The sequence below is a fragment of the Balaenoptera physalus genome, assembly GCF_965194825.1.
Source record: "Balaenoptera physalus genome assembly, chromosome: 1".
In the NCBI taxonomy this organism is placed as follows: domain Eukaryota; kingdom Metazoa; phylum Chordata; class Mammalia; order Artiodactyla; family Balaenopteridae; genus Balaenoptera; species Balaenoptera physalus.
Genome location: NC_138882.1, coordinates 47,844,149 through 47,867,488, shown reverse-complemented (window position 1 = coordinate 47,867,488; position 23,340 = coordinate 47,844,149). Strand labels below are relative to the sequence as shown.

Sequence of the window (23,340 nt, the reverse complement as noted above, 5' to 3'; positions counted from 1 at the left end):
GCTTCCTTTTTATGGGAGATCATGAGTGTAGCCTTGCAACTGGGACAAATACAGCCTGAATTTGTGCACAAAATGGTCTGACTTTGGGTGCCAGCTGTTTATAGGGGTTTCTGGCTTTTGAATTCCTCAGTTCCTTCCACCCCAGCTCAGATTGCTGGGTCAGAAAGGCTCCACCAAGGAAACTTCCCAACCCAGTGGCCCTGCAGGGTCCTCTCCACCTGCTGGGGAAGAAACTTGTCACCAACTGACCTCTGCAAAGCCCCAGATGGGAGAATCAGTGGGTCTATTCTAGACTCATCAGTCATGTGAATGTCTTGCCCAGGATGAGGAACTACGTCTCCTGGGAGCATCTCAGCGTCACTCTGCTTGTGGTGTGGGCTGAGCTGTGGGTGAGGCCCACACAGCTGCATTCCCTGGTCAAGTACTAGCACAGAGCCACGAAGCAGAATCAGGACTAGGCTATCAGCTGAGAATAGAGCTGAGGTTTTTTGATTTCATCCATCACCTTTGATAAGTTTTCTCTACTGCTCTTAGATGTTCCCACAATTAACAGGATCTTGGGTCCCCTCATAAGGCAACAGACCAATTCCTCCAGGGACTTTACCCTGAAAGATGCTCACGGTCAGCTCTGGAAAAGTTGAAATTGGTACAACCTTTCTGGAGAACACCTTGGAATATACTTGTGATACACTTTTATTCGGCATTCCACTTCAAGAAATCTCTTCTGCTGAAATATGCAAATGTGCAAATACACCCTTCCTCCCAGCACATATACACATTGCAGCAATGTTTATAATGAGTATAATAGGTAAGAACTTTTTTTTAAAGCAACGCCACCACCAACAGGGGAATGCTTAGGTAAATTATGATATATGTGTACAGGAATAGAATGAGGTTGATCTACATGTGCTGATATTGAAAGATGGCCAAGCCACTACAAATAAAACAACACAAACAAAACAAAAACCTACAGAAGAGTTTGTTACCTTTTTGATAAATTAATAAGAATGTGATATTAGCACATGTATTGGAAAAAGGGATAGATGGCAGGATTAACACTGGTTATCTCAGGGATATGGGAGAAATGCTAGGGGACTTTTATTTATAGCTTTTATATTTTGGAATTTTTGGAATTTCACAATGAGCTTGTATTACTTTTGAAATATGAAAAACTATGTTTTTTGTTCTTTTAAGAAAAAGGAAGAAGTCTTAATACTGGTGAGAGGACAGAATTTTTCTCATGACTGCTTCCAGAAACTCCAGGTTAGTCTATCTACAGAACGGGTCCCAAGGGGAGGCGAATAGTAAAACTGGGGTGGAGTGTGCAATGAAAGTCTCTGCTGGGCCCAGAGACCCTCCTTCACTCAGGGAGCTGGTGGGTGTAGGAAGCAGCCAGTGACCCCCATGATCCCGGCTTCCTGATGTTCACAACCCTGTGCAATCCCCTCTCCCTGAATGTGTGCTGGACCTACTGCCTTGCTTCTAGTGAAGAGAACACAGCAAATAAAATAAGCCAGTAATAACTAAAATAAAAAGGAGGAATAAAAAAATTTAAAAAACTGAAAAAACATGAAAAGACAAAAGAGAATACCACAAAAGTGATGGGGTGTCCCGTCCAAGATTAGGTGACAGAGGCTGTGTTTCCGTCTTGCTAGCACTCTCTCATCCTCTCTCACTCACCCACTCTGATGAAGTCAGCTGCCATGTTGTGAGCTACATGACTGAGAGACCCGTGTGGCCAAAAGGACAGCCTCTGGGCAACAGCCCGTGAGAAACTGAGGCCCTTAGTCCAACAACATGTGCAAAACTGATCCCCCCCTTAGTTGAACTTCGAGCTGAGTGCACCTCCCAGCCCTACGCCTTGAGAAAGACCCTGAGCCAGAGGACCCAGCTAAGCTGGGTCCAAATTCTCGACCCACAGCAACTGTGAGATGATAAATGTGTGCCGTTTTCAGGCTCTCAGTTTTGTGATAAGTTTTGAAGTGATATAGTAGGGAAATGAACGTGACCTCCTACTCACTCAAATGGGGCAGAGTCTTTGGGGGAGGGGGCAGTAGCTTGTTAATTAACTCTACCTGTGTGAGAAGGTCACCTTTTAAGACTTTCACTAGCGTTTCTGAATTTGGAAACCAAGGGTATTTCCAGGGAAGGTAGAGATGCCTCGGGGAATGATGCCCCGCCTCTTTGTACAAATGTTTCATACGTCGGAGGTCTTCAAATGTGAATGTTGGAAAGAAGTATTTGTGGTAACCAGCCCCCAAGATGGCTTCCAATCATCCAAACCTCCTGGTATTCATGTCCTTGTGCAGTCTCACAATGAGTCAGAGCTGACCCGTGAGACCACCAGAAGGCATGACTGGTGTATGTGACTTCCAATGTTAGGTCATAAAATTGCAGCTCTTGCCTTGTACACTTGGACAGTTTTCTCTGGTGGAAGCCAGCTGCCATGTCATGAGGACACTCAATAAGCCCTGCACTGAGGCCCATATGGAGAAGAACTGAGGCTTCTTGCCAAGAGTCAACAAAAACTTGCCAGCCTTGTGAGGGAGCCACCTTGGAAGCAGATCTCCAGCCACAGACAATCCTTCAGATGACTGTAACCCTGTTGATATTTGACTACAACCTCATAAAAGACTCAAAGCAAAATATACTCAATAAGTCACCACCAAATTCCTCACCCACATGAATTGTGAAAGATAATAAATGATTATTATAGTTTTAAAAGCAAACACCCAATCAAAAATGGGCAGAAGACCTAAATAGACATTTCTCCAAAGAAGACATACAGATGGCCAATAGGCACATGAGTAGATGTTCAACATCGCTAATTATTAGAGAAATGCAAATCAAAACTACAATGAGATATCATCTCACACCGGTCAGAATGGCCATCATCAAAAAATCTAGGAACAATAAATGCTGGAGAGGGTGTGGAGGAAAGGGAACACTCTTGCACTGTTGGTGGGAATGTAAATTGATACAGCCACTATGGAGAACAGTATGGAGGTTCCTTAAAAAACTACAAATAGAACTACCATACGACCCAGCAATCCCACTACTGGGCATATACCCTGAGAAAACCATAGGTCAAAAAGAGTCATGTACCAAAATGTTCATTGCAGCTCTATTTACAATAGCCAGGACATGGAAGCAATCTAAATTTCCATCGACAGATGAATGGATAAAGAAGATGTGGCACATATATACAATGGAATATTACTCAGCCATAAAAAGAAATGAAATGGAGGTATTTGTAATGAGGTGGATGGAGTTAGAGTCTGTCATACAGAGTGAAGTAAGTCAGAAAGAGAAAAACAAATACAGTATGCTAACACATATATACGGAATCTAAGGGAAAAAAAAAAAAAAAAAAAAAGGCCATGAAGAACCTAGTGGCAAGACGGGAATAAAGACACAGACCTACTAGAGAATGGACTTGAGGATATGGGGAGGGGGTGGGGTGAGATGTGACAGGGTAAGAGAGTGTCATGGACATATATACACTACCAAATGTAAAATAGATAACTAGTGGGAAGCAGCCGCATAGCACAGGGAGATCAGCTCGGTGCTTTGTGACCACCTAGAGGGATGGGATGGGGAGGGTGGGAGGGAGGGAGATGCAAGAGGGAAGAGAAATGGGAACATATTGTATATGTATAACTGATTCACTTTGTTATAAAGCAGAAGCTAACACACCATTGTAAGGCAATTATACTTCAATAAAGATGTTAAAAAAAAAAATTACCATGAACAAAAAAAAAAAAAAAAAAAAACTACAATGAGGTACCACCTCACACCAGTCAGAATGGCCATCATTAAAAAGTCTACAAATAATAAATGCTTGAGAGTGTGTAGAGAAAAGGGAACCTTCCTACACTGTTGGTGGGAATGTAAGGTGGTACAGTCACTGTGGAAAACAGTGTGGAGTTTCCTCAGAAAACTAAAAATAGAACTACCATATGATCCTGCCTTCCCACTCTTGGGCATATATCTGGGTAAAACCATAATTTGAAAAGATACATGCACCCCAATGTTCATAGCAGCACTATTCACCATAGCCAAGACATGGAAACAACCTAAATGTCTATCGACAGATGAATGGATAAAGAAGATATGGTATATATACTCAATGGAATATTACTCAGCCATAACAAAGAATGAAATAATGCCATTTGCAGCAACATGGTTGGAGCTAGAGATTATCATACTAAGTGAAATAAGTCAGAAAGAGAAAGACAAATACCATAGATATCACTTATATGTAGAATCTAGAATATGATACAAATGAACTTATTTACAAAGCAGAAACAGACTCATAAACATAGAAAACAAACTTGTGGTTACCAAAGGGGAAAGGGGGTGGGGGAAGGATATATTAGGAGTTTGGGATTAACAGATACACACTACTGTATATAAAATTGATAAACAACAAGGGCCTACTCTATAGCACAGGAAACTATATTCAGTATACTGTAATAAACCATAATGGAAAAGAATTTTAAAAATGATTATTGTTGTTTTTAGCTACTGTGTTTTAATTTGTTATGTGGCAATAAGTAACTATGTTCTTGGTCATCTTTATTGTTTAACATTCATTTATTCAACCAACGTCTTCTGCACATCTGCTATATATTGGGTAACTGTGCAAGACGGGAGAAATATGGTGAGCAAAAACAGACATAATGCCTGTTTTCATGGAGTGGACCATTTAGTAGTGACAAAGATAATCAAATAATCATATAAATTAATGTAAATTACAATAGTGCCAAGTGCTACACAGAAAAGGGCTATAGCTACTCAGGGCTATGAAGGGGACCTAATTTAGATCAGATGGAGTTAGGAAAAGTTTTCCTGAGGAACTAATCTGAATGAGGAGTTAGGTGAATGGGAGGGGGAAGAGAAGAGCATTCCAGGCAGAGGAAGCAGCATGTGCAAAGGCCCTGTGGCTGGGGCTCAGAGATTGAGGTGGAGCAATGGGGCTCGGAGACAGAGGCTAATCCACACAGAGTTTTGTGGCCATGTTAAGGAGTTTGGATTTATACTAAGACCAATGGGAAGCCTTTGAAGCCTTTTAAGAAGTAGAGAAATATAATATGATTTTGATTTTAAAATCTTTTATTTAAATCTGGCTGTGTAGAGAACGGATTGAAAGGCATCTGTGAGGAGATCAGTGAGAAGGTTGTTTCAGTAATCCAGGTACTGTTACCATCAAATAGCATGTTTACAATTCCCAAGCACAGTCAGGTTTCTTCTTAGTATTCTTTACAAAGAGTGAGTTATATAGACACAATTTTTGGCCTCTTGGAGTCTATTGTGTAAAAAATCAGCAATGGTAGGGTCAAATGGGATGACATGCAGACATATAAGATAGCTGGAAAATTGAGAAGTAACTCCAGCAAAGACCGAGATCAATCAGTCAATTAGTACAGAAAGACAATATAACTAACATTTCTTGAAAATCCAATAGATATGTTAGACATTTGACACTCCTTATTGATTTATGCCGCATAACAACTTCATGCTGCAGATGACATTGTATTTACAGATGAATACACAGGCTCAGAAAGGTTAAGCAAATTAACAGAGATCACATAGCTTGTGGGGTCTGTTTGTTCCAAAGTAAAAGCTTGTTTTATTCCACCATATCACCTGCATTTCTTATAATATTCCATTTGAAGTCCTTCATGTAGTGGAAAAAGTTTTGTTTATAACCAGACTCCTAAATTCTAGTTGATCACTGTAATGTATATATTTCTCTAGGCGATATAATTCTCCAAGCTAACTTCATTAAAATGGGGACTATACCAATATTCATGCATTCATCATTCAACAAAAGGTGCCTGGTCCTTCAATAACATATATGAGGGACCCCAATTACACGCAAGTTTTATAAAGTGACCAAAGATAAATAATCCATGGACTCTGCCCTAGAAGAATCTATTTATGAAACACATATTTATTGTTTTCTGAAAGAAGAATCCCGTTTCTGAAACTTTTCTCCTTTATGTTCCATCCACAGAGTTACTGTGATAGTTTGCATGTTAGTAAAGTGAGATCCAGCCTACTCCTCACAGTTGATTGGTCCAGAGGTTGGTTCTAGACTCAAGCTGGGCCAATCAGAATCCTTCCCTGGGACTTTGAAAGCTGAACTGAGAAAGAGAAGTCAGTCTTGGTCTCAGTGCTTGAACTGCAAATGGAAAACTTGGGGGGCTTCTGATGGACACGTTTTGTCACTTGACTGGTAAAGGAGAGGAAGCTGGTTGGTAATAAAAATAAGAATGGAGCAGACCTGCAGAGAAATGTAGGTATCAGTTTTAGGTGGTAGGCACATAACGTTAAGCAAAGCTTTAGTTAATATCATCTTCTACAGCATCGGGTAGCACCATTTACGCCAATTTCCTATTAGTGGCACGCCTTAGAATGCAACCCCAATGAATGGGGTCCCCAGGAGTTGTGATATTAGACAGTCCTATTTTTAGTTGGAGATGGAGCTGTAGATAAAGGCCAGGACCAAATAACTCAGGTATTGAATATAATTGAATGGCACGCGTACTGTCACTTCACCCCTCTAAAACCCAATGCAGACATCATTAATGATCATGGTTCACCATCTTGCTGGCTCCCAACATGTCCTACTCAGCACAGCACTCCAGTCACCTTTAAGCAGCATGTGTCTTGCCTATATACTTCCTGGCCCAACAGCTGTAGCATGTCATTCATAAATGGCTTTGTCTCAGCAGCAGGTGTTTTCCCTCTAGCTAGAACAAACACTGGGGATTATATCCAAATTAAGGAAGTCTTTTGCTTTTTGTCTGAGGACTAAGAAAATTGGAACCAATGTTCAATCACTTAGTGATACCATGATATCAGTTAATTAACTTGTTTTAATACCTGAAAAATAAGGATTGAATCTTACATACACCAAGTAGCCCCTGGTTTGTATTGGGTTGGCCAAAATTTTCATTTGGGTTTTTCTGTAACATCTTATGGAAAAATCCGAACGAACTTTCTGGCCAACCCAATGGATACTTGATTGAATGACAGTGAATTGTACCTTAACATGTGAAATACTTTGGGTAGTGTTAGCTGTCCATCTTAAGAAAACTACCCTCAAGTCCTGAAAAAGGTAAGCAAGCTAGTCAATTAGGAACTCTGTGGGACTTCTGCCTGAGGACAAACTAATCACTGGGATCCTTAAATTTGGAACTGCAATTATTGAGAAGGAAAAAAAAAAAATCAATGTTTTCAAATAAAAAATCTAAAATTGAAGATCATAAAAACAATAAAGGAAACTAGAAAATTTTTATATTTTAATTTTGGAGCTGGGAAAACCTTTCTAAGTATGACTTGAGCACTAAAAACTATGAAAGAAAAGATAATAAACTCAATTATAGAAAAAGGAATAACTTTCTTCTTCATAATAAAAACCATCATAAAGTCAAAAGACAAACTGCAAGAAAATATTTGATATTTCTATGACAAATAAAAGGCTTATACCCCTATGATAAAAAGAGCTCCCACAAATCAATAAGAAAAAAACCCCATCAAATTGGGCAAAGGAAATATAGAAATAGAAAAGAAAACTGGCTCTTAAAACATATGAAAAGATGCTCAACCTCATTTACATGAAAAGAAATGCAAATATATGATAACTTTTTTTTTAACCTATGAGATTTGCAAAGATATAAATGTCTGATTACAAACACATAGGGAAGATGGGTGGAGGGGAACAAATGTTCTCCTACATCACCAGAGGAAGTGTAATTGGTGTTCTAAGGAAGGCGATCTATCAAAATTATAAATACATACCCTTTGACCTAAAATTTCACTTTTAGAAATTTATCTATAAATAGGTTTGAACATATGTAAAATGGTTTATGCAATGTTGTTCAACATTAATTCATCATAGCATCACTTATAATTACAAAAGATCAGAAACCACCTAAATCAGTAGGGAAATGGTTAGGTAACTTATGGTACGTTTATTTATACAATAGAATATTACACAGTCATAAAAGAGAATAAGGGAGTTCTTTAGGTACTGACAGGAAATTATTGCCAAAATATACTTAACGAAAAAGCAAGGTGCGGAACACTATTTATAGTATGCTAGTATTTATATAAACAAAGGGGGAAATATATAGGCATTTGCTTATAAATGCATACACTATATCTGTAAGGATGCCCAAGAATTTAGTAATATTAATTGATTGTTAAAAGGAGAACTGTGGTGGGAGGGGAAAATAACCATAATACATCTTTTTTGCCTTTTGGATATTGAACAATACAAACAAATTTATTTGAAAATAAATAAGTAAATTAAAATTTGAAAAAAGATAAAATACACTGACTTTTAACTCAGTCATCAAATAGAAGAAAAGCTTAATTTAGAAGTACTTCTGGAATCTTGATTCAATTTTTGGATAAACAAAAGGAGGCAACGTGTTATTCAGCAGTATTGTCCATTTACAGCATTCATGACCCTAAGAGTTGACATAACTGGAAAATCTTAAGTATATATAGAGTCAGGAAATGTGGTTATAAGTTCATGGATACTATTTAATAATTTTTCTTTAAGGAAAACAAAAAGTACTGGGACACATCTCCGATCTTAGAAGGTGATGCCACAGAATAATGAAAGCTGGTCCATTGTAAATTCCCTTGATGCCACTGGCAGTCAGATGTGAGTTGGAATTCTGTCCTTCGGTCACTTTCTCTGGTAACTTGCAGAGCCACACACTATAACGGCTGCACATGTTACCCACCATGGCTCTAATTTCCGCCTAAGGCTGATAAATTTTCTGCCTAAATGTCCACATTGAAGTGAAGTGAATTTGTGACTAAACTTGATTGGATCTAGGCTATTTGAACCTAAGGAGGATTTTGCTCTCTGCATAGCTCTCAAATTTTTGCTTCTAATATGTTCTCCTATTCAGGCAGCCTAGGACCTGTCCATAGAACTTGGGGATATCTTAGTCAGATGATTTGGCTCAATCAACATTATGCAACTAATAGATATTTGCTGAGCATCAACTATGTCAAGGGATTGTGGAGAATGAGTAAGACATGGCTACTATGACTCCAGGTAGGCTATAGAGTCTTCTGGAAGACTCATAGGAAGGTCAAGAGGGTGTCCTGGAGAACATTCGCTAAATGCTGGGCTGGAAAATGTGTTAAGTCTTAAAAAGCTGGACTGTGGAATTCAGTAGGTGAGTCACATACCATTCAATTTGTATTTCATGTATCCGGCCTTTAGGCAACTATCGCATAGTGAAAGAGATGAAAACATAGATAATTTATATTTATTCTCTTTAAACATCCAAGTAACATAAATGATGAAGGAAAATGTAAGCGCGAACTCTGAGTCCTCTGGTACTTGTGGTTCATCAATGTGGGGAAGTAGCACCACCTTGAGGCCGATGAGATGCTATATTTCTGTGCATCTCAGGCTTCTGTAGCTTGACTGGCTGGTATAAGAGGCACCTGCATTTTAGTACACAGAACATTCTAATGCTGGGGTTTTCACCTATTCTGTCAGTGATGTTGGGCTGAGGTGGAGAGGTAGGGGGGAAAAATCCAAGGCAGGAATACGGACAAAAGAAGCCTTCTTTTAGAGCACTCGTTTCTAAAATGTTCTGAGCTCATTTAATTTGTTTTTTAATTGGGCTTACCTTCCCATTCCCAATCACTATGGTGCTCTATTGTACTCTTTTTGTCTATAAGGTGAAGTTATTCGTAAATCGAAAGGGAAAATAACGTATGTAAAAATTGGTCCTAGATTTCGGGTTATTTGCTCAATTGCTGGCCAAAGCAATCTATGGAAATAAAAATCAGCATTTTTGCAGTTTAGAAATAAGCAATTCAAATATTTTGAGTCATTTGGGGAATTGTGGGAGGGCGTTACTTAATCTGCCTGAGAACCACATATTTAATTAGTAGAAATGATTCTGAGTGCCTGAGCATGAGCGTAAGATAAACTAAGTGGAAAAATGAGGCAGGAGGGTAGAGAGAGGAAAGAGAGGGAAGGAAGGCAGTAGATGCAGGGGCTGAAGAAAGAGAAAAATAAAATAGAGAAGAAAAGAATTAGGGAAAGGAAAGGATACAAGGCAAATTAAAACAAGAAGTGGGAAGGGTGGAGGAAGACAACAGCAGGTTAGAATTTATCCAAACCCAACCCAAGGCTGGCCAACATGTGATGGCACCATGCACGAGGAACACAGTCAAATATTTGCTGTTGGGTTGGTGCCTGGTGAATGGTGGGTTGGTTCCTTACCCATGCAGTCTTGTGATTTTGATCCTGATTTCCTCACGCCCAGAGTTATCTCAGGAATTTCCCGTTTCCCAGGATTTCCCCTCAAAACTAATCTTCAACTGGCTTTGAAACTGGAATGTGAGGGCACTCCAGAAGCGTGGACAGAAATAAGCTTCCAATTTGGGGTACCTCCAAAATGGAACACCAGGCAATTACATCGAAGGTGGCCAAAGTGATTCTTAGGATCAATTAAGCAAATCATTTTTAGTTTATGACCAATAAACTCTTTAACTTGGCTAATGAAATGAGAGATTGCAGCTCTGGTTCTTGCTAAATGGAATTTTATGACAAAACTAATGAAAACAGAGCTTCATTAGTTAAAAGACATCATCTATGAAAACATGGAAAAGAGGAACCTATTAAAAATACTGGGTAAAGCGCAAGACACAAGAGAAACTGCGTGCTTTGAGAAACCCAACCCTCAGTCACTTTTTTCTAGTGGAGTTATGTATGTTTTGGGAATTGGCCTCTACCGCACGCTTTAGAAATCATCAAAAGCCAAGTAACACTCATGATATAAAAATAGTAACGCTACGCTTTGTGTGCTGAGTATGCCTCTAGCGTAGCAGCACTTCTCCAAATCTTTCTTTTGACTTCTCTGCTTGTCAACTTTTGCTTCGTTTAAGGGCTCCGGAGTGGATTTTACCTCTCGAGAGTAACGCCCAAGCATCAAGATTAGAGATTCCTAGAGAAAGCCCGACGTTCATCTGTCCTGGAAACACCTGTGTTCCCCAAGCACCAGAGTTGAGAAACAAGTGCGGTACAACCTTGGAGTCAGGCAGATGTGAGTTGGAATTCATTTCCTGCAAACTGTGTGTCTTATATATATTCTCTAAGCTTCAGTTGTGAAGATAAAGTATGATGGGACTGACACAGAGTTAAGTACTAAATAAAGGGCGGCTTTTGTGTTTTAGTAGACTACTCTCACTCAGACTCTTGCTTTGGAAATTAAAAGCCATTATTACTACCACAAGCTGTGGGTACTATGCCCTTGGTTTCCTGCTATTTATGTTATATTTCATACATTTCATAAGCTTGGGTAACTCTGGGCCACATGGACCTATGCAGGACTCCTGATATTGTTTCAATGTTTCAGACTACTTTTAAATGAACACTAAACATAACTGATGTTTTAAGAAACGATCAAAAATACTTAAAGGATAAAATTATTCATATCTGTTTTTTTATAAGTGAAACTCTTTATTACTTTCTTTCTTATAAAATTTAAATTTCCCATTCTTTTACTACTGTAAAAGGGGTGAGACTCAGTGACCGTCAATGTCTATTTCAGCTAAAAATTTTTTTCAAAAAGCTCATGACTTTCTTGAATGCCCCATGGAGATACTTTACCACAACCTAATCCTCTTAATAAATTTCACTGTCTATAACTCTGTTAAAAACATTAAAACCATAAGGACAGTGACAAACCTACTTCGACTTTCTCTTCTTTCTACTCCGTCCATTTCAGTTGGACCTGCCCCTTCTGCCTGTGCACGACCTAGTTCTGACTGATCTGTCTCACTTTATTCCAGTCTACCCTGATCTTGCTACTGCCTCAACACTGATTAACTGCACTTACAAATACTAATTACTTCGCAATTAGGCTGAAAGCAACTTGTAAGATCAACATTACTTTTCCACTATGTCCTTTGTGATCCTGGGGAACACAGTTCATGCTTAAAAAATATTCAGTTAATTTGGCCCATCTACAGATGAATTTCACCTGTGTGTTGATGGAATTCTGTAACACATCATCATACCTAGTATCAAGTATGACATTCGATAAGTTACCTAAACAGTACTCTTATTGAATGACCAACAAAGGGTACGTGTGCCATTTTTTCCCCTTTAAAAGTGGCAAAAACACAGCACACAGAAATAGTTAAAAACAAACCACTGAGATTCAAGTAGAAGGGAATGGGTGCCCAGAGTGTCCCTTAGCATTTACATCTTTTTTCCACAATTCATGCTGACTAGACCCCCTCTTTCCACCACGACGGTGCTGTGTCAGTTAGTATCACCTGGGCTGACATTTAGCGGAGATGCATCAGTTGAACCACTTGTTTCCAGCTGGTGTCCGTTCTGACTCAGCCCCTGTGCTGTTCTGTTACATATTTTAATTATCTCCGTTGAGTAAAGCTGTTGGCAAATTTCGAATACACCCATTCTTGTGACTATAAAATATGGAACTCCGGAATTTTCCCCAACACTATAGTCATGAAAGTGATGTTAAGAAGGATTTTATGAAAAAGTACTGCAATATCACTTCTGTTTTCATTTTAAAGTTTGTATGTGGTTATGTTATACCTATTTGACCACCTCTAATAGCTATAGCTTAGCTTTTCTTACTCATAGCCCTCTGAATTGCCTGCAAGTTTCTAAAGCTTTAAAGCAGGAATCTAGCCAGGTGCAGTGGGAAGGCAAACAGAGGTTGCCTTGAGTAGGTAAGGACAGTAGATGTGAGGTGTAAGAAAGAGTTCAGAAGCTGGGAATAAACGACGGCAGCTGCTGGGCTAATCTGCACAATCTCGTCTAGGTCTCTTGGCAGTGACACTACAGGTGTTCAGCGGACGTCCAGAGGGCTACGGAATCACTGCAGAGGCTTCATTATTAATATTTATTAATGACTCTCTCCTCTTCTCTACTACCTTATATTTGAATAAAGTAGTTTTATAAACCTTCTATGCAAAATTAGTTCTTGTCAAAGAGTATAATAACCTGGTGGTAAAACAGGAACTCTTTCCTCTTCATTAACTATGCATTCATAAGTATTAAAGTAAGAGAAAAATAAATTATTCAACACTGACATTTTATTTTCTGAAGTTTATCATTTTTACAAAACAGAACAAAAAGCAGGTATCAAAAACAGCAAAGAGTTTACAGAATTTCTGCACCAGTTTTCACACAAGTCAGTGATTATGACACTGGTGTCTAATGTAAATACTAGATACAGTCTGATTTCCCTCATGGTCATAAGCATTCAGGTGATTTGTTTTAGAGCTACTGAATAATTACTTTTTCATAAGCACCGGTCATTTTTTGAGAACCGACTTGGTTTGTCCAACAAAGTGAACACTTTTTGATGTGTGGCATTTTCTTTTTTTAAAAAAACACTGAGCTAAAATACAGAATGTGTATGTGTTTGGATCCTAACCAAATCTTTTGAGATCCCAATAATTACCCTGAAAAACACTGAAGACATTTATAGGACATATTAAATACTAGTTATATACCTCATAATGTCGAAGGCAGCTACTATAATTCTAAAGAAAATAGCATTTCATTCAGAGGCTGCCCAGAGTTTCAACTACATCATAGTTTCCACATCCTTCCTGATTTGGAGTAGTTTCCCCATATAGGGCCATATCATTAGAAAAAAAAGTTTTATGCTCACACCAAACAGGGTCTGGTATTTTACAGATACATTTGTGTAGAGCAAGATTCCTTGCTCTGTACCCTGGGTGACCACAAAGAAATCAAGAGGCCACGATTACTGGATGCTGAGAGGGAGAAGCGTACTTAAACTCACATAATCCGGAGGTGAGCAGAAACAGAGTTGGAACTCGGTTGTGGTGTTCAGCCGCCACTTGTTCCAGGAACACATTTCGTTTAAATAAGGGAAGTACAGTCCAGTTTTGTAAAGTTAATAGCTGCCAGTCTCTCAAAAATTTTTTGTAAAGATCATTTCCTGGCTAGCAATGAGTTAGGAAATCGGCCTCAAATTCTGATTAAATTTCTCACTATTAGTCAAAAACAAAACCAAAAAACCGCTCCCAAAAACCAAACAACAAAAAAACCCCCCACACCAGCCAACAGGGGTTAACAATTGCACAATTAAACTTGAATGTAAATTATGCTATGTACAGACTGGTATACACATCACTGAAATCATTTTGAGAAAATGAGACATTCCTGTTGAAACATTTCTTCTATTTTATCCCAATTTCATTAAAGGAAAACTGATATGTAATTTTCTTCTTTATAGATATGAAAAGGAAACAAGGCAAAGCTGAGAGAAACAGATGATACCCAAAGGGCAGCGGTGGCATTTGGTTGTTTTGGTCTTTGTACCAGCAACTCCCACCCCATGGGAGATATCCAGTTCCCGCCGAACTACACGGTTTTCCTTGCAGTCAAGACTCGAACAATGGACCCCACTCCTCCAGCAGCAAGTGCCTAAACACAAACCAAAGTGTCAATGTTGGCAGAATCATAAAGGCTCAATTCTCACACCAAGCAAAACATTGTTCTTTTTTCTTTTATTTTTTTAACATCTTTATTGGAGTATAATTGCTTTACAATGGTGTGTTAGTTTCTGCTGTATAACAAAGTGAGTCAGCTATATGTATACATACATCCCCATGTCCCCTCCCTCTTGCATCTCCCTCCCACCCTCCCTATCCCACTCCTCTAGGTGGTCACCAAGCACCGAGCTGATCTCCCTGTGCTATGCGGCTGCTTCCCACTAGCTATCTATTTTATGTTTGGTAGTGTATATATGTCCATGCCACTCTCTCGCTTTGTCCCAGCTTACCCTTCTCCCTCCCAGTATCCTCAAGTCCCTTCTCTAGTAGGTCTGTATCTTTATTTCCGTCTTGCCCCTAGGTTCTTCTGACCATTCTTTTTTTTTTTTTTTAGATTCCATATATATGTGTTAGCATACGGTATTTGTTTTTCTGACTTACTTCACTCTGTATGACAGTCTCTAGATCCATCCACCTCGCTACAAATAACTCAATTTCGTTTCTTTTTATGGCTAGGTAATATTCCATTGTATACATGTGCCACATCTTCTTTATCCATTCCTCTGTCAATGGACAGTTAGGTTGCTTCCAAAAACATTTTTCTTAAAGGGAATGTGTGCAGCAATTGATTTTGGATTCACTAATTTTCACAAGTATTTCTTGAGCACCTATTATGGGCCAGGCACTGTTCTTAGCATTGGGGATATAGTAATTAAAAAAAAAAAACAAACCTTCAGAGTCCCTGCCCTCAGGTGCTTACATTCTAGTGAGATCCTAGTTTACATTCTAGTGTGTTGTTTTCAAATAATAATATGTTCTTAAAGATCTGCAGCATGATGTTTTTGCTGCAAACAGGTGCTCAAATATAAATTTAGGACATTCGTTCTGCTCTCAGCAGTGTCAGGAAGAAATTCAAACTGGGATCAACCATTTTAAGTTCCGTTTAGACTAGTCAGTTTGTCAGATTTTTCTTTTCGCAAGTTAAGAAAATACTATTTAATAGCTAAGAACTTAGGAACTTTGACTTTGCCTTGGAAAATTGGAAGTCATGACTAAGAATTAGGAATTTGAAGTGCTGGTTTACTTGCGGTTGGAAACACTTACTGAATACCTTTGTGTACTGGGTACTGTGCTAGATGCTGGGGGTACAAAAGTGAACAAATACAGCATTCGAGTCTACTGAGAAGAGACAGACATATAAACAGATCATTTAAATATAATATAATATATGAAATGACAGAGCTATGCTTTGGGTGCTATAAAAGCACAAGGAGGGGCATATACCCAACCTGAGGGCATAGAGGAATGTGAAATGGTGAGGGAAGGCTTCCTGGAGAAAACGATACATTAAATGGATAAGTAGGTGACAGACTGACATAAAGGGTAAAGAGGCACTGGGGCAGAGAGAAAATCATGAGCAAAGGTATAGAGGTGTGAAACATTATGGTGTGTTCAGGGAAAACACATTATTATGTTTACTGCTGAAGCATAAGGGGAAGAACAACATGGAAGATGAGGCTCGACCTGGGAACTTGGACTTGATTCTGCAGGTGATTCACAAGGGTAGATCTGGAAGTTATGGACAGCATTCTGGCGACTGGGTGGAGAACAGATTTGAGGGAGGCAAAACTGGTAGCCAAGAGACCAGTTTAGGAAACTATAGCAACAAAATGTTAGAGATGGTTGAGTGGATGATCTGAGAAGTATGTAGGAGGTAAGACTGACAAAAACTGGTAGCTGTTAGGAAGAAATGAAGACTTAACACATGCCTCAGTTTTCCAGCCTACAAAAGGGGAATAGCAAGCATTCCGTCCTAGCATTTTTATGAGGATTAAATGAGTTAATATTTATAAAGTGCTTGGAATACAGTAACTGCTCAGTCAATGTTTGCTATGATCCTGAAACTATACTGAAACTAGGCTGATAGGTTTTAATGCTGGCTCTTCATCTGTAAATTGAGGATGATAAAGATATTTATATATCTCATAGGGCTGTTATAAGGATCACATGAAACATAAACTAAAAGTACAGCAGCTGGTGAATAAAAAGTATTCCATGAATAGGATGACTATATCAATTATTCTCCAAATTGATACACTGTAGAGAAAAAGGGAACTATTCATAATTATGTTGGAACAACAGGCATAAACTGGGGCTGTCTTGGGAAAACTGGGAGGCATGATAATCCTATCCATAAATGTTAGCTCTTTATATTTGACAGCGTATGAGGAATAAAGTGACTTGATCCAGGTAAAACAGTAAGTTTTGCTACCTACTCATACCTTACATGTGTGTTTTTACTCAGATACCCAGATAATAGCTTCTAAAAACTGAGTTTTGGTAACTGTAAGATGTTACCGAATATACACCTTACCTGTGGTTGGTTCTATTTGAATGTTACACTGCTTATATCTATACCAATATAATGTAAGAGTTGGGTATTAAAGATTACCTTACCAACTGTTTACCTGAAGCTAAAAATTCCCCTTAGCCATTTTTTTTTGGGGGGGGCGGGGGGCGGATAGTATACCAGCATCTGCTTACATTGCAAAACAAAATGCATGAAAAGAGAAAAAAAAAAATGTAAGAATTCTTGATCCCACCTCCGATTCCATTTTTTTAAACTGTGGTAAAATATAACATAAAACTTGCCTCATTAGCCATCTTTAAATGTAAAATTCAGTGGCATTAATTACATTCAAAATATTGTACAGCCACCACTGCTATCTATTTACAATACTTTTTCAGCTCTCCAAATAGAAACTCTGTACCCATTAAGCAATAACTCTCTGTTCTCCCTTCTCCCCAGCCCCTGGTAATCTCTAATCTACTTCTGGTCTCTATGAATTTGTCTATTCTAGATGTTTCATATAAGTGGAATCACACAACATTTGTCCTTTTGTGTCTGGCATATTTCACTTTGCATAATGTTTTCATGGTTCATTCATGCTGTAACATGTATCAGAACTTCCTTTTTTTTCGGTCAAATAATATTCCATTGCATGTATGTGTCACATTTTGTTTATCTGTTCATCTGTTGATGGGCACTTGGGTTGTTTCCACCTTTTGGCCATTGTTAAAGAATTCGTGATTTTATTACTTATTTTCTTCTCAAAGTTTTGATTTAGTTTGAAGTTCAAGATTGTGTTTAATAAACAATAATCATTACTGAATAAACTGAAGTGTTGCATGTCAGCATCTCTTAAGACCAAGGCTAGTAAGCATAAATCTGAACTTTCATTTTCATGCATTTATTTGTAATAGCAAAGATGTATAACCAAAAAGTCAAAATAGTTATTTAGGTGAGAGGTTGTCATTGTTATTCTGCATTACAAAGGAATCAGTCATATAAGCGTATAATTCATAACTTACCTTTTCATGCCACTGCAATAACATAGCACTGCTATTGTCAGAGGGGCTTTCAAAGCCTTTATAAATATACTTCATTAGGAGATCCACACCATTCTTGTCCAGGGATTGAACTGCCTTTTCAATATCATTAGCTTTAAAAGAGATGAGCACCTTCAAGACAATGCTGCCTGCTCGATCCTGGGGGTAAATAAGTAACATCATTTAGACTCATTTTTGTGTGTGGGGTTACAGTTTTAGAAAGGCCACCCTGAGAATGTGACATTTGAGTAAAGACCTGAAGGAAAGAGGAAACTTGTGGCGTACTTGAGGAAAGTATTTCGGACACAGAAAAGGATAACTGCTGTTAGTGTGTGTTCAGTGTGTTCAAGGAATAGCAAGAAGACCCAACGTGGCTGGAGCAGAGTGGAAGACAGGAAGTCAGATAGGTAGTGGGAAGACAGAGCGCGTAAGCCCTGCAGGCCCTGGTGAGGGCTTCGGCTTCCTGTCAGAGAGGTGAGAAGATGCTGGGAGGTTCTGAGAAGAACAGGGATATAATCTGACTTACACTTTAACAGGACCAGTTGGCTGCCATGTTGAGAATAAGCCGGGGGCGGTGGGGTTGGAGGAGGGCGGGGAGAGCAGGAGACAAGGCAGACGCAGAAGCAGGGAGACCAGTTTGGAAGTTACTGCAATAAGACAGGCCGGTTTTGGCTAGCATGGTAGCAGCGGAGGTGGTCAGAAGTGGACAGATTCTTGATATATTTGAGGGTAGAGCCGAAAGGATTTGCTTACAGACAGATGTGATAAGTTATCAATTTATTATATCAATACATTTCACTTCTTGATCTTAAAAAAAAAATACAAAACAAAAAAAGAGGAAACTAAATTGCAGTTCTACCATCAACCATCCTTCAGAAATAAGTTATTAATAAACAAAAATTTAAGTTTTTAAAACTTATTTTGTTTCATATCTACAGTCACTTGACTATAGATATGATATAGTGATCTTCATTCATAATGATCTTTTTTCTTTGATAAAAGGCTGCTCCAACAGCAAAGTTATTGTTTTACCCTTCAAGCCAAGCACAGGGAACACTTCATTTCCCCTTTCAACGTTTCTCTTTCTATTCAACACAAAGTGATACCTTCAGCATTCCAACTGGTCAGATTTTACAGTATGTTTCTACCACCTGTTGTTATCTTCAGTTTAAAGACTATGAAATTACCCTATTTAGAAAAATATCCTTGCACCCAGAGCTATAACCTCCCATCCAAAGCTATGATAAAAAACCACCCACATAAAAGCAGAAGGTGGTAAAACTGAAATTTCAATGACATTATTCACTTTTAAAAACCAAAGAAGTATTTCCCCTCATAAATGATTATGTGGTCTAGATAATTATTATGCATTTACCTTAGTTATTACTTACTAGTATTCAACTAAGGAGATTCTTGGGGCTCCTAGCATGTATGAATAGCTATGGACAGTGGGGTCAATGCTCTGGGCTTCATTTTAAACAATAAATAAGTAAATAGGTTCTTAAGAATTACTGAAAGACTGCTACAGGGAATATAATTATACAACTTTTCTGAAGGGCAATGTGGCAATACCATATGCACCAAAGCCTTAAAAAATGTGCAGTCTAAAATCCAGCCATTCACTTCTAGAAATTTATTCAAAGGAAACAATTAAGAATTTACCAAAAATTGTTCATTTCAGTACTGTTTATGATGGAAAAAAAGGTCAATTATCTAAATAGACGACAAAAGATTATATATAACTAAACTGCAGCATTATCTATATGCAGCCATTAAAAAAGATATTGCAGAAACAAACTTATTGCCAAGTAAAGACGTTCATGTATGCTGCTATACAGTTGAAAAAGCAGGTTATAAAATTCCATTTTCATTAAAAAAAAAAACACTCATAGAAAAACTCTATAAGCATATAGCAAAACCAAAAAATAATCATTATCTATGGGTCAGCGGTGGGATTACGGATGATTACTTTTTTATTCTCCCACATTTCTGAGTTTTCTATAATATTTAACAGAATTAAATATTAGAATTTACTTCTATGAAAATGGTAGAATTTAAAAAAAATCTTTAAAAAGCAAGTAGAAACTGTTTATTTTGTGAAAGTTTTATTCTTCAAGCCTTTGCTCAAATTCAACCTGAGTGGCCTCCCCTGAAAACACACAGATCTCTCCAATGTTTGAACTTAGTGTGTCTACCATGCAGGATTATCACAACTCAATGTTAGAGTGCTATTTTTTCATATATAAATTTTCTACCTATCAAACTACATTGTAAGCTCTTCTATGTCAAAGATAGTAAATAGTTAAAATATTTGTTGATTGTGTGACACTTCAGAGGATTTTGGTAAGAATGCTAAGATATCAGCAGAGATCGCGTGTTGTCTGTGACTCACCTTCACTGCCTGGCTCTTGGTGTTGATAGGGGGGTTTTTCAGAGCAGCCTGTAGGGCAGCTGTCATGTTTCCTGTGATGGAGGTTAAGGGGATAGCAAAAAGGGCAGCCTTCAGGAAAGCGCTGTAACTCCCAGGAACCACTGGTTCTTAAGAGTTGACGTTATGCATAGAAAGAAAAATTAGTATGACTGCTATGTTCAATACTGGAAAATGCAACATGTTGGTTTCAAGGATGTCCATCATAGGTAAAATATTGAAAACAAAAGAGAACACTAAATTTTAAAAAAATAAAGCAAAAACTGTTTCATGCTTGGTTCTAATTAGTAATTGAACACTTTGATAACCTTTCATTTTCCAGTAAGACACGTATGCAAACATTATCCAGAGTGATATTTTTTAAAATTCTAAAATATATATCAGAATTATTAGGCACCAAAATGAAATAGCCTATCCTCAACCAAAATACATCTTTTTATGTGATTCTAACTGAAAAAATAAAGACCAAACTTTAACTAGAATTATATTCTATATTAACTGAAATGCTGGTAGAAAGTGCTAGCAGATTACTCTAGCAATCTGAATGATATACATTAGCAATCTCTCAATATTGATGAAAAGAGGCATTATAGAAGATATAATAATTCAATGACCCTTAGGTGGCAGCTTAATTTTTCTTGACTATAGATATGATATAGGTGGCAGCTTAATTTTTCTTGACTATAGATATGATATATATGATATGATATAATATTTTCTCTCATATTTCATAAAGGTCATTCAAACTGTCTTAGGTCACACCTATTAAATTCAGTCTCACTTTGAAAGCACCAGTGAGTTAGCAAGTATGACAAACAGAAGGCCAATCAGACCGTCAGAACGTACAGGCATTCCCCTAAAAGGAAAACCACACAGAGTTCACTTGTTCCTCCATCTGTAGTGCCTGAACAGGGCTTGTCTCTTCTTGTAACAAGAGTAGAAGAGACAATATCTTAATATTTTAAGATGAATTGATTAAAAAGCAAATTCACTATATGGATACAGCAGTACCATTTAAGAGTCATCCCATGTCACCTAAAATAAGTTAGTCTCACAAAACATCATTTATGCACCACCAAGAATGCTTTTACACAGAATAATCTTCACCACTTATGTTCTGAAGAAAAAGGTCTGACCAAAAAAAACTATGGTTGGTGGTAGGCTGTTATTTTCAAGGCTTAATGGACTTCTAGAGAAGCATGCCTTTTGCAGATTGGCTCATTTATAAGACCTCAAACACTTAAGTATTTAAATAATGCAAAACAGCAACAGCTGATTGGGAAAGTCATGGAAATCAAAGAAACATCTGTATGTTGATAAATGTCTAATGCTGTATTTTAGGTACCTCTAAGACCAGCTATGGCTGCTACCAAATATTTTCACTCATACATTTCCCCATTTAATTTAATAGGACACTGATGAGGAAAGAGTCTAACAAGGCTTCCTAACCTTATGAATACACCCAAGAATAATTAGAAATGAGTGAATTCCGTAACTGAGAATCTCTAAAACTACAGCTTTGGTTATTGCAACATTTACATTTTACTAAAAGAGATCTGATGCAAATGCGTCCTCAAAGTAATGAATATTTAAATATGCAAAAACCACCACCAGGAACTGACAGCCACATTTTAACTAAATGGAAACGATTCCAGCATTACAAAATGATTCTGTTTTGTACAAATGATTCGCCTTCTATTTTACTCACTGGGGTTTATTTTAAATATTTCCAGGGATTCTCTACATGCATTCCTTGTTTTCTTTCTATTGTCCTTTGCTTAGCAGGTGAAAGGCTCCCAGCTTCCTTCTGGGCAGTTTTGGTGGTTTTGTACCCACTCCCTTTCCCCCGGTTAACAAATTCTGTGCAATCTATGTTTTGCCAAATCCCTTTCTCTTATGGTAAAAAAAAAAAAAGGCCACGGACAGAGGGGCCTCAATTCTGCAAACCACCCCATCTCTCCCGGCATGAAGTAAACTATCCTAACGCGGCCAAAACAAAACTACCATCACAATTAAAAGAACATCACTGAAGAAAGATGCCCGTTCCTCCCAATCAGACATGGGTGCTAATGGGACTCCGGTAAATACGGTTCTGGGAGGACAACTTCAGCGCCCCGCAACAGCCCGACTGACCAGCACCAGCGCCGCGAGGGCGCGGCCGGCACCGCGGGTTCCCGGGAGGCGAGAACTCCGGGAGCAACCTGATGAATCGGGGGCGTGGACGGCGCGCCGGGAAGAGCAACTCTCCGAGGGCGGGACCCTGGGGTCTCGGGGCGACTCGGTACAAATGGGAGAGCCCCCTGCCCTCTCAGAACCGGGGACCCAAAGAGACGGGGGTGCTGGGGGCAGCTCCGAACCCGGTCCCCGGCCGGGGCCCGCCGCCCTCACGCCCTGCCCGCAGCGGGGGCCCGGAAGAGGGGCTGCGTCGGGTGGGGTGGGGAGGCCGGCGAACAGAAGGATATTGCCGCAGGCAGGAGTCCACCTCGCCCTCGTCGGGCCCGGCCTGCCCGTCGCCCCCGTCTTCCTCGTCCACGAACTTGTTCTCGTCATACTCATCCACGTCCACCTTCCGGAACCGGGCCGACGACACCGTGTTCTTCGACATCCCGATCCGGATCGGTGGCCAAGGCCTCCTCTCGGTGCTGCCTCTACCTTAGCAAGCCCAGCCCAGCTGGAACCCGCAGACTGGCGCCTTCACTTCCCTCTTCCGCTCAGAGGCGTCGCCGGCAGCCGCGGCTCGGGTGGTTCTGGGCCTGCGCGCTGGCCGAACTCCTTCCTCCTCAGGCTCACGCTCTTCTTGAGCCTCCTACGCCGCCTCCGCTCTCCTCCGAGGGGAGCGCGCCAGGGAGGGAGCGCGCTGGACGCAGTGCGCAGGTGCGGACTCTCTGCAAGAAAGGGGCGGGGCGGGGCGAAGGAGGCGGGGGCGGGAGGGGGCGGGGCAGGAGGGAGGGCAGAAAGCGGTGCCG

At 39.3% G+C, this 23,340-nt stretch overlaps 1 protein-coding gene and 1 long non-coding RNA gene across 2 annotated transcripts in view; both read right to left on the bottom strand.

Moving 5' to 3' along the window:
* LOC309666529 overlaps positions 1-23,340 on the bottom strand; it is a 218,886-nt gene that overhangs the window by 80,193 nt on the left and 115,353 nt on the right. The gene's annotated exons all lie outside the window — the stretch shown is intronic.
* On the bottom strand, positions 13,105-23,201 carry ARPC5 (actin related protein 2/3 complex subunit 5). Its single transcript, XM_082473697.1, has 4 exons — positions 22,837-23,201; positions 20,339-20,411; positions 17,929-18,105; positions 13,105-14,488 (listed from the first exon to the last, which is right to left on the bottom strand). The coding sequence occupies exons 1-4, from the start codon at positions 22,977-22,979 to the stop codon at positions 14,426-14,428; spliced, it is 456 nt and encodes a 151-aa protein (XP_082329823.1). The 5' UTR covers positions 22,980-23,201; the 3' UTR covers positions 13,105-14,425.

Bases quoted from the DNA above. Each gene is read 5' to 3' on its own strand.
- ARPC5 (XM_082473697.1), bottom strand. From the start codon at position 22,979: ATGTCGAAGAACACGGTGTCGTCGGCCCGGTTCCGGAAGGTGGACGTG. The intron at 20,412-22,836 runs ATATCCTTCTGT...AACCTCCATCAC, and splicing joins GTGGACTCCTGCCTGCGGCA to AGGAAACATGACAGCTGCCC. The intron at 14,489-17,928 runs GTAAGTTATGAA...GTTTGTGTTTAG, and splicing joins TATTGCAGTGGCATGAAAAG to GCACTTGCTGCTGGAGGAGT.